Raw genomic sequence first — 12,535 nt, 5'->3', positions numbered from 1 at the left:
CATTGTCATTCCGATATAATCACCATCCCCGAACTGTTCCCCTGCTCTATGCAGCACACAATGCTGTAAAATGTGTTTCCATTCTTCCTCATTTAGCGTTTTCTTAAGGACAATAAGTGAATCATACTCTAACCACGAAAAACACTTCTGTACCATGATACCGCCTCCTCCATACTTCATTGTTGGCACTGCACGGTATGGAAGATACTGTTCTTCAGGTATTCGTCAATCTCGAACACCTTCACCGGATTGTCGCAGGGTATAGCATGATTTATTATTCTTTATCAATCGTTTGCATTTACCCACTGCCCAGTGCATCATTATCGAATGACTTAGTAAAATCAATAATTTCTGTTTTCAAATTATTTGCTTAATTAAAAATAGTGCATCCATTGTCGACCTGCCCTTTCGAAATCGCATATTTCTGCGCCTAATAAACTTTAATTTATAACATTTAACGTCTTGTTTACTAAAACGAAACGAAATTTTGTGTGCAGTGCTCAGTAAGCTGATTTCTCTATAATTCTCGCAATTATTGCGGTCTCCTTTTCTAAACAGTGATATTACCTTTGTTTGCAAGCAAGCTTCTGGTAGAGCTCTATTCCTCCATAACGTATTAAATAAATGTAGTAGGCTCTTGTATAGTACACTGCCTCCTTATTTTAACAGTTCAGCGTTCATGCCATCCATACCAGTAGTTTTTCTATTCTTCGTAGAGTCGAGGACTTATCTTAGTTCATTTATACATAAATCACCTTCACAACCTATTTAGTTTCATCGTCTTTATGCTCTGTGGAACATGTTTCTTCATTCCATAAATTCTTGTAATATTGTAACCGTTTTACTTGTTGAATTTGTTTATTTTAGCATCTTTTTTTTCGGCATGACTAAACATTTTCATTCTCTTATAAATCAACTTTTGGCTTCCGTGAATATAGTCTTCTATTTCGCATTTAAACCTGTTCAGATATTCTTTACTAGCTCGTTTAGCTGCTCGACTTGCTGCATTCTCTCGTTTGTCAATCTGATGATTCTCGTATATTGGGTCATTGAGGGATTTAAGATAAACATCTTCTTTTTTTATAACTTCATCTAATTGTAGTGTCCACATTTAACCCCTTTCTTTCTTCTTATGTTTTTAGTTTTTCCTAAGGCTTCTTCATCTGCTTTTTTAACTTCAGTGTTAACATCTTTCGATTCCTTAACTATTTCTTCTGATTATTCGTTCTGCTGTAGTTCTTTGTTAAATCCTGTATGGTACAGATCTCGTGTTCTATCCCATTTAACAGATATACACTGCTGGCCACCGTAAATGCAACACCCTGAAGGAAGCATCCGAATCAAGTGAAATTTACACCTTGGGTTTGCAGCGATGAGATATGCAACTGATTAGAATTTCAGCGCAGACGCACATCACGCGCGCCTGTGGCGCCACCTCATAGCGCCATTTAAGGCTTGGCGATTTCGACGAGTGTACGTTCGGCACGTGTGTTTACCTTGTGGTTGTTCCACAAGACGATCAGTTATGCCTCGTAGACAACAGCGAACATCGTTTGATCAAGTATCCGAGTTCGACAGAGGAAGGATAGTGGCTTACCGAGATTGTGGATTATCATACAGAGAAATCGCTAGTCGTGTTGGACGAAACCAAACAACTGTAATGCAGATATGTGACCGTTTGATGCAGGAGGGTACGACGGACCGACGTGGTCGATCGCACTCACCTCGGTGCACCACTGCACGTGCTGATAGGCAAATTGTGCGCATGGCAGTGACGGATCGCTCAGTGACATCCCGAACCATAGCACAGCACATTGCGTCTGTAACGCATCATCCAGTGTCTGCGCGTACCATTCGACGCCGTTTACAGCAGAGTGGTCTGTCCGCAAGACGTCCATTGCTTCGTCTACCATTGACGCAGAACCACAGACGTCTCCGTCGCCAATGGTGTGATGACAGACGGATGTGGACGGCAGAATGGAATGACGTTGTCTTTACTGACGAAGCACGCTTCTGTCTGCAGCACCACGATGGTCGGATTCGAGTGTGGAAACACCGTGGAGAGAGGATGCTGGACAGCTGCATTATGCACCGCCCCACTGGTCTTGCACCGGGTATTATGGTATGAGGCGGTATTGGATATTACTCTCGAACGCCTCTAGTACGCATTGCCGGTACTTTAAATAGCCGGGGCTACATATCCGAGGTGCTGGAGCCAGTTGTCCTTCCTTACCTTCAGGGCTCGGCCACAGCCATATTTCAACAGGATAATGCGCGACCACACGTGGCACGCATTGTCCAAAGGTTCTTTGTCAATAACCAGATTGAATTGCTTCCCTGGCCGGCTCGCTCTCCGGATCTTTCGCCGATAGAAAACATGTGGTCCATGGTTGCTCAACGAGTGACCCAGATTACATCCCCAGCTGCCACACCAGATGATCTTTGGCAACGTGTGGAAGCTGCTTGGGCTGCTGTACCCCAGGAACACATCCAACGTCTCTTTGACTCAATGGCGAGACGTGTGGCAGCGGTGATCTCCAACAATGGCGGCTACTCTGGCTACTGATTCTGGCGGGAACCACATGTCACAGACGTCTGTAAACGTAATCATTCGATACTTGGTCAACATGTTATCTACAAAATAAATTTTGTTGTGCTACCTCTTGTCTTTCTTGGTGTTGCATTTACGGTGGCCAGCAGTGTACCTTATAGAGATCTTTCTTCACCATTTCTTCCCTCAACCTTTTGCTCTTTCTGCATTTGGTGTGCTTGATTATTTGAGATATCACCAAGAAATGCTCGGAACTTACGTTTTATCCCCTGCTCAATCTGGTTTCCCTTCTCTCTCCTCCAAATTTTTCGTTAATGATAATGTAGTCAGTAAGAGACTAAAATCAATTAAATCCTCTGCTGGCCTTGTATATTTACTGATAACCTTCTTTGCTGAAGAAAGTATTGGTTACCTTAGTTTTTGTTAAAAGAAACAAAATTTCTAAGCAATCTTCTATTGTTAATTATGATGTTTTCTCCCATCGTTGCTGCAGTGTTTGGGACAGATATATTCTCCACCCTTGCGTTTAAATATCCTGCCAACATTATTTGATATTCGTTGGTTGCAGTTTGCCATATAAATCTACATACTCTTTTTCTTCCCTCCTCAGTTGTGTAAACAGTAATGACAGTCAAGTCTCCCCCTTGACTGCTAAAACTATAATTCGTTTATTTATACGACCCTACCCCACACTTCTCTTTTCCCATTTCTTGTGTATACAACTGGCGATCTTTTGCTGGCTCTCTCCTCTTTTCTTTTTCCACTATATAATATCAAATACTCTCCAACAAACTTGTTACCTTGAAGCTTTCTCTTGGTTTCTGTTACAGAACCTCTATCTGCCTTAGACTTTTTAAAATTTCTGCTAACCCTTCATCTTTGTTTCTTAATCTTTTGACACTTCATTTTGCTAATTTAATTTTATTAGCATTCCATTTATTCCTCTTTTTTCATCGCCCGGTTCGTCATCGTCATATCTGTTCTTGATCGAGGTTGTTTTTTTGTATTAGTAGTTATTAGGATAGTTCACCTGTCCACCTTACGAGGACTACACAAGTGTAGATGAATAGTGGGGCTGCGACTTTGTGGATTTCTAACCCGGCCAGTTTTCTTTTAAGGGTTACCCCCCTAGGGAGGTTAGCTTCCCTGTGTCAGAGTCCCTCATACCCTTTACTTGATACTGCAGATGACAGGGAAAGGCCGTGGTAAGAACACGCTTAGGACGAGAGAAAGAGACCATAGGACGTTGTGAGACACACTTCGCCTGGCTCCTCCCCTGTAGCTTGTCAGGCCTATGTGACCCTTCAGATAACTAATGTACTGCCTGTGTAGCCCACCAGTCAGAGACGCAAACCTCCTAGCTTGCACCGGTAGTGCTACATTAAGGCGGTATCCCCTCCGAAGACCACCAGCTTATAAACATTAAATTATGCAGTCCCCTGAAATAAGGCCCAACTAGAATGTAACCAAATTATTGTCTGTGGCTCTACGTTGTCTAATGGATTTGTTGCCTCCGCAGCATTTAGTTCAGTTAATAATTAAGTGAACTCAGTTTCCCGTGAGTGCACAAGTAATAGTGAAGTAACTAGTCACTGTAAACTACTTTAGCTGAGACGAATTGTTTGAAATAAAATTGGAAGTCCTAAAGTACGTGTGCTTTAAATAAACTATTGAAGTCCGTAGACTGACTCGTGAGCTCTCATACAGTGTAGATAACACTGTAAAAATTTTAAGGTATCAGCGCTGATGTTCCACGTAAATCACTGCTCAGCAAACGAAGGATAAATACAGTTACCGACTGTTGGTTGCACTGTCGTGGTCTGCGACGACAGCCGTTAATGTTAACGCGGGAAACACCGAGAGGCGAAACCAGAATCAATCAGGAGGCCCCATTTGGGATTGATCGGCCGTCTGGTGCATCTCTTCCTATTTGACTCGATTTCGGCGACATGTGCGTTAATGAAAATGTGATGAAATGATGAGAATAACACAACCACTCATTCCCTGAGCGAAGAAAATCTCCGATCCGCTCAGGAATCGAACATGGGACCCAATGATCAAGGGACAGTAACCCAAACTTCTAGACTAGACAACGAGATGAAGACAACAAACTGTAGAAACGCAGATGCTCTTCCAGTAGGTTCCACAATTCCATCTCTGGAATGCCTGGCCGGTTCGTCCGGCCAGACCCGATGATGCCAGCTGTCACCTTAGACGACGGACATCTCTTGACCACGTCGAGTTTCCCAGTGACAGAACAGTATCAGGCCAGCTGTAAGCGCGTGGATAGCTTCCATTTGTAAAGCTTCATACCCCCAGCAGTCTTATATGCTTGTGAACGCTGAGCAAAGATATCCATGCAGTGGCTGCCCACAGCGGCGAAAGAGAAGTAACAACAGTCATTCCCATCCCCACGAAACAATTGTTAATATTGTTTATACCAGAAACGGCAAGGAATCCTCCCTCGCGGCGACGCACGAAGTACGACGAGCGCATTTCGGATGCTTTCGTGATGATCTCCGAAATTTTTCGCGCGTGATTGGTTACCTGTCGCCACCTAAGGAGAACGCGGAGAAGACACATTCTATTCCATGAAACAACGTCTCTTTCTTTCTTTTTTAAAATAAATAAATGAAAACAGGCAGGTCTCTCGGCATAGATCGTAGGTGCGCCAAACCTGCGGCGGTCGATTTCCGACCAGTTTCGCTTTTCATGACCCCACAGTTAGCACTGCCAACGCTACACACTTGAATTTTCTGTGCAATCCCTCTTCACCACTTATGTACTTCTCGTGTAGTTGCCTACGCTCAGAAATAGGCAATACGTAACTACTGATCTGCAGTTAGTTCCTTGAGCTGTCCCACTTTCCAAAGACTTGGTCAATTAGCCGAATTCAGTACAGGTGTACCTATCATAGGACGCACAGCAACCTCAGTTTTCAGTGTTACTCTTAGAGCATATAATTCTTGACCCTTCGCAACGCTTTAAGCCAACGCACAGATCTTCAGTTCACAACAGTACTATGAAAATAAATACAAGTCCTAACTGTCGCTAACTCGTAAAAGTCCACACTCGATCAGAATCCTCAACTGGAAATATTGTTAAGTTCTCAGAAACGCACTTAAAAATCCGGCATCCGAGAAACCACCATGTAAACTCAGAGTCCAAACTGTGACTCAAAAAGAGAAATTTCGTAAGTGGTGAGGGAATTCTAATTCCAACAGAATGTGTGGCCCATCTGTCGCGAAGGCTCACGCTGTCCCTGCTTCTGGCGTGTTTGGAAATTCGAGACCCCTGCGTTCAGGACAGCTTGTCACGTCACAAACTCTTACACATCCATCGAATGAATGCAGTTTCTTTACTGGAAGAACACATAAACATAACACGTATATAAAATCCATATTCATTAAGCAGTACAAAAACGCAGATTGAAGAGAAATAAAACTTAAATATCGTCTTCACAACACCGCCTTCTTCAACCATCTATTTGTTTTTTTTCGTTTCCCAGACACTTGTAAGTTACATCATATAGGAATCGGCTTATTTCCATAAAATGTGGAACAGGTTTGACTGGTATGCTGTATAATTATTTTAAGCCTAAAAATGTTACATATTCGCCGCCTTTTGAAGGAGTTGCTGGCACTGACCTCATTTAAGGCTTCGATTTAAGACGGTGACAGGTTGGATATTTTATATCCCGACAACTGATGACATGGTAAAAATCATTTGATCTTTTGGAAAAGGCAGTGTTATAAAAACAATTTAATTTGCAATAGGAGAAAAGATATTTGTATTCTCTAATTTGACAAGACTATTAAATTAAACTTACTCCAGGAACGGAAATCTCTCTGGAAGAGGGATTTTTGCTTTCTCGAAATCCAGGTCGTTCTGAATACACCACACCATCTCCTGTGTCCATGTTGTACCTGTGAAAAAGAACGGAATAATTAAAATATTATTGTTGCATATACTGTAATTAAACAATCAAGTGGACTGGAGGAGTAAGATTCGGGAACGGATACTTTTTATTACTGAATAGTCAGAAAATCGGAGGAGACAAAGTCTACAGTTTTTAAATTTTTCTGCTACAGAAGGAATTTTAAAATTAATGGAACAGAAAAGCTGTGCAATCAAGAGATGTTGAAAATCAATCACAGGTAAAAAAAAAAGATATGCATGGAAAATCTTAAGACCGCTGACTTGTACCAATCTTCGTACAAGTCGTCCAAAATAAAACCTTTCCGTATATGTTTTCGGTATTTCGTGACAATAATCTCAACATGAAAGCGTCCATTAGAAAACTATTCTAATGAGTCCGAACACCGGAAAATATTGCTCGAGTGATAAAACAGCCTGCAGAGGAGACAATTGAAATCTGAAATCCGGTTTGTTATGGAAGTGGAATCTGAAAGATAGTCATCTCTGATTATTATCGAATAAGACCTGCATCTCCATCGTTACACTTTCTGTTACGGAAGAGCTAAAGATACTTCACCAATCTGTGCGAGTTCAGTTTTACCGGTGCTTTCTGAATGAAGTGATATCGGGATGTCTGGACTCCTATTATTTTTTTTATTGAACACTGGTTCAGCCTGTCCGTGAATGAGTCCTCGCCAGTCAACATTGACCAGAGTGTTGTACAGTTAACGCGTAATGCAAAGACTGGTATACGCTGAGGAGTGTTCGCACTGGTTTTATTTTGATCACTTTGTACAAGAATTTCTGAAGCATCCAGAGGCATTCATTGGCTGTTCCGTTGGTTCTTTATGTATATTTTAATCGTTATGCACCTAGAGAGAATATGACAATAGAAGAGGCAGTGGAAAGGAAAAATTCCATATGCATACAAAGAGTACACAATGCAACGCAAATAACTGAGGTCGTCGTCGTTCCAGCTAATTAGATACGAAGAAATTGATACTGGAAGATGTGTCTGCACCATAATAAAAAAGTAAAATATAAGTAAACTAAGCAAGTGCACAGAAAGCTTTTGAAAAAAGTGTAGAATATTCCTAAAATCAGATTATCACCAAAAAAAAATGTGTAGAATATTCCTAAAACCAGATTATCATCAAATAAGACATGCATCTCCATCCTTACACTTTCTGCTGTGAAAGTGGTACAGGTACTTCACAAACCAGAGCGTGTTCAGCCCTGCTCGTGCTTTCTGAACGAAGTGATATCGGGATGTTTGGACCCTTATTCTTTCAGTACTGGATATATTACAGGTCAAAACTAGAATGGAAGTTCTATAAGACACACACACACACACACACACACACACACACACACACACACACACACTGGTCACAACGTTATGACCACTGCCCAACGCGAGACAATGCTTCTTGGCGGCGCTGTGGGCTCGTGGCGTAGTAAGGTAAGTAAACAAACAACAAACAGAGACGAATGGGGGAGTCATTGTAGCGACACTACGGGCTACTCTTGTGGCTTAACGTCTGGAAAAGAGCATTGCGGAAACGAGGAAGCTGGCCAACTAGTCCAGTGCTACAGTCGTGAGCGTCCATAGAAAGTGAGTGAAGAACAGTGAAACCGCGAGGAAGGCGACAAGGTGTTTGATGTCCACGCCTCATCACAGAACGTGAAGGTCGGTGATTCCCCCGCTCCGTAAAGCAGGAGAGGTGGCGATCTATGGATGATCTGACGACAGAATAGAATGGTAGTGCTGGTAACAAGAGTTCCAGGGCACACCATTCAGCGCACATTCTTGGAAATGGGGCTCTGCTGAAAACGACACCTAAGTGTTCCCACGCTAACGCAACGACATCATCAGTTACGATTGCAGTGAGAACAGGATTATTCAGTATGGACCGTGGATCAATGGAAACGTGCTGCCTCGTCAGATGAATAAGGCTTTTTCCTACAACAGGTTATGGTTCTGTTGTCCCCATCATGTAGACCAGGGGCGTCCCATTCACGACCAGCGGGCAGCAAGTATCATTGCGGCCCAAGAAGTGAGCACTATCACACGATAAGTAATTTTAAAAAAATCATAAAATATCCTTTATGTAAAGGTATGATAAACTGAAACGTGCCGGCCGCGGTGGTCTCGCGGTTCTAGGCGCGCAGTCCGGAACCGTGCGACTGCTACGGTCGCAGGTTCGAATCCTGCCTCGGGCATGGATGTGTGTGATGTCCTTAGGTTAGTTAGGCTTAAGTAGTTCTAAGTTCTAGGGGACTGATGACCACAGCTGTTCAGTCCCATAGTGCTCAGAGCCATTTGAACCATTTGAACTGAAACGTAATTCTAAAGACGGAATGAAATACACAGCCATACTTTTCGATTTGACGCAAGAATTTTGAAACCGATTTCAGGATTTTAGAAAAAATAATCATAATTTTTGTAACTATACGACAAGTTTTTCAAATATTGTAGATAGGTTGACAGAAGATTTTTAGGTGGAATGCGTAGATCGCAATCTGCTGTTTAACTAAAAGAAAAATTTCATCATGCATCACTGTAGGACTTTTACAAATCACAACTGCCCAGAGACGTACGTTTGTGAACATTTATTTTCAAGAGTAAAACACATGAAGAGTAAAACTAGCATTAAAACCTCAGATCTTGAACATTGCAGCCTCTTCGATCGGACCTGATACTGATGCATTAGTTTCCCAAATTCAACAGCCGTGTGAGGTAGCAGCGCGGTGTAGGGCGCCTTCTCACGGTTCGCGCAACTCCCCCCGTTTTTCTTTCTTTTTTTCCCTTTTTCTCTTTTTTTTTTTTTGCATTTCTTGTTCGTTGTTGATTGTTGTGTTTGGTTGTTGCGGACGTCACATGATAGCCGTTCAAGTTCGTTTGTTGATGCTTCCACTCAGTTTTTTTTATTACAGAGGCCAACCAGCTCTCTGACCGAACACGCTGAGCTACCGTGCCGGCGTGAATTGCAGCCACTTCGATCGGACCTGATACTGTACATTAGTTTCCCAAATTCAAAAGCCGAGGTGGGTAGCAGTGCGGTCTCGGGTGCCTTGTCACGGTCCGCGCGGCTGCCCCCGTCGGAGGTTCGAGTCCTCCTTTGGGCATGGGTGTGTGTGTTGTCCTTAGCGTAAGTTTGTTTCAGTTAGGTTAAGTAGTGTGTATGCCTAGGGACTGATGACCCATGTGCGGCTGGTCCCGGTGTAGGTTCGAGTCCTCCCTCGGGCATGGGTGTTTGTCCTTAGGATAATTTAGGTTAAGTAGTGTGTAAGCTTAGGGACTGATGACCTTAGCAGTTAAGTCCCATAAGATTTCACACACACTGATGACCCCAGCAGGTTGGTCCCATAGGAACTTACCACAAATTTCCAATTTTTTCCCAAATTCAAAGTAAAAAAAATTGTTCAAATGGCTCTGAGCACTATGGGACTTAACAGCTGTGATCATCAGTCCCCTAGAACTTGGAACTACTTAAACCTAACTAACCTAAGGACATCACACACATCCATGCCCGAGGCAGGATTCGAACCTGCGACCGTAGCAGTCGCGCGGTTCCGGACTGCGCGCCTAGAACCGCGAGACCACCGCGGCCGGCTTCAAAGTCAAATTTCACATTAATTCTATTATTTGTAATTAAGAATATATAAAATTATTAATGAAATCTCGTACTGGAAATGCCCGCATCTCGTGGTCGTGCAGTAGCGTTCTCGCTTCCCACGCCCGGGTTCCCGGGTTCGATTCCCAGCGGGGTCAGGGATTTTCTCTGCCTCGTGATGGCTGGGTGTTGTGTGCTGTCCTTAGGTTAGTAAGGTTTAAGTAGTTCTAAGTTCTAGGGGACTGATGACCGTAGATGTTAAGTCCCATAGTGCTCAGAGCCTCGTACTGGAAATAAAGATGTCAACTTACTTCCGTTTTCCTTTTTCAGTATAAAGAATCACAAATTAATAAATTCCAAATTACATAAATGTGTTAACTATATAAATTAGAACGTCTTCTTTTCCTCAGCGATTATTTTTTGTGTTAAGTATATTATATGTGGCTCAAAAGGTCTCGTCCTCTTCCTGTGTGACCCATGTAAACTAAAAGTTGGACATCCCTGATCTAGACGAACGACTGCTCTAAATACGCGCCGCGCCATGAACGCAAATGGGTCAGTTTTATGCTATGTGGAACATTCGGCTGGGCTTCCAAGGGACTTGCAGTAGTAATCGAAGCCATCATGACTGCTGTGGACTGCGTGAACATTGTCGCTCGCTACTGTATCCCTCCATGCTTGATTTCTTTCACTACCGCGGTGGCATCTTTCATCAGGATAACTGTCTGCGTCATAATGGCAGAATCGTGCTACAGAGGATGGAGGAGCATGATAGTGAACTCACGATTTCTTGGCCACCAAATTCGCCTGATCTAAACCCAGTGGAGCACATCTGGGACGCTATAGGGTGACAGTTCCGCGGCCACGAACCACCGCCCCGTAAATTACGGCAAGATTGTGACCCCAGCGCAGATACGAGGGTCACTCCAAAAGAAATGCACACTATTCTTTTTAAAATTCATCTTTTACTCTACATGTTTGAAAGTTTTACAGTGTGTAGATACATCCTTTAGGAACAATATTTTCATTTCTCCACATAATTTCCATCCTTCTCAAGTCTCTTACGCCATCTTGGAACCAGCGCCTGTATACTCGAGCGGTAAAATTCTGGACCAACCTGTTGGAGCCACTGTTTGGCAGCGTGCACAAGGGAGTCATCATCTTCAAACCCTGTTCCACGAAGAGAGTCTTTCAGTTTCCCAAAGAGATGATAGTCACAGGGAGCCAGGTCAGGACTGTAAGGCGGGTGTTTCAGTGTTGTCCATCCGAGTTTTGTGATCGCTTCCATGGTTCTTTGACTGACATGTGGCCGTGCATTGTCGTGCAGCAGCAAAACATCCTGCTTTTGCCGATGTGGTCGAACACGACTCAGTCGAGCTTGAAGTTTCTTCAGTGTCGTCACATATGCATCAGAATATATGGTGGTTCCACTTGGCATGATGTCCACAAGCAAGAGTCCTTCGCAATAGAAAAGCAACATGGTCATAACTTTTCAAGCCGAAGATGTGGTTTGGAATTTTTTTTTCTTGGGTGAATTTGCATGATGCTACTCCATTGATTGCCTTTTTGTCTCTGGTGAAAAATGATGGAGCCATGTTTCATCACCTGTCACAATTCTTCCAAGAAGTTCATCTCCACCATTCTCGTACTGTCCCAAAAGTTCACTGCATACCGTTTTTCTTGTTTCTTTGAGAGCAACTGTCAACATCCTGTGAACCCACCTGGCACAAACCTTTTTTAACGCCAACACTTTTGGTATTCTGCAAACACTTCCTTCCCCTACCCCAACGTAGCGTGACAATTCGTTCACTGTGATGCGTCTGTCAGCAGTCACCAATTCGTTAACTCTCTGCACATTGTCTGGAGTGTGTGCAGTACGAGGCCTGCCGCTGCGAGGACAATCCTCAGTATTGCAGTGCCCGCTTTCACCACGTAACCTGCTTGCCCACCGACTAACTGTACTGCGATCGACAGCAGCATCTCCATGCACCTTTTTCAACCTCTTGTGGATGTTTCCCACTGTCTCGTTTTCACAGCACAGGAATTCTATGATTGCACGTTGCTTCTGACGAACGTCAAGTGTAGCAGCCATCCTGAAGACATGTTGTGACGGCGACACTCACGGAACAGGTTGAACTAAGTTTGAAAACAAGCGGGAAGGGTGTATCTACACACTGCAAAACTTTCACACATGCAGAATGAAAACTGTATTTTTACAAAAATAGTGTGCATTTCTTTTCGAGTGACCCTCGTATAATATGTCACATACCTCAGAAAACCTACCAAAGCCATGCCGAACCCACACCACGCACAATCGCCACTCGTTTTGCGTTTTCAAAGCTGATCAATACACTACTAATCAGAAGGTCGTAATGTTTGGCTCATCGTACAATCTGACTTGTTTCTATTGGCACTATAATAGGTACTCATTCTGACTACCACTCGTTAT

The 12,535-nt window shown here is 43.2% G+C and overlaps 1 protein-coding gene across 2 annotated transcripts in view; it reads right to left on the bottom strand.

Annotated features, from left to right (window-relative positions):
- The window catches only part of LOC126473326 (luciferin sulfotransferase-like), a 164,190-nt gene that overhangs the window by 37,774 nt on the left and 113,881 nt on the right, over window positions 1-12,535 (bottom strand). For both annotated transcript variants that reach the window (XM_050100312.1, XM_050100311.1), the window contains exon 2: window positions 6,381-6,477. In XM_050100312.1, the coding sequence (XP_049956269.1) occupies window positions 6,381-6,477 (97 nt within the window). The remainder of the gene's footprint in view (window positions 1-6,380; window positions 6,478-12,535) is intronic.

The sequence above is a fragment of the Schistocerca serialis genome, chromosome 4 (assembly GCF_023864345.2).
Source record: "Schistocerca serialis cubense isolate TAMUIC-IGC-003099 chromosome 4, iqSchSeri2.2, whole genome shotgun sequence".
Taxonomy (NCBI): Eukaryota; Metazoa; Arthropoda; class Insecta; order Orthoptera; family Acrididae; genus Schistocerca; species Schistocerca serialis.
Note: the sequence above shows the minus strand (reverse complement) of the source record. Positions and strands in the feature narration are given on the sequence as shown.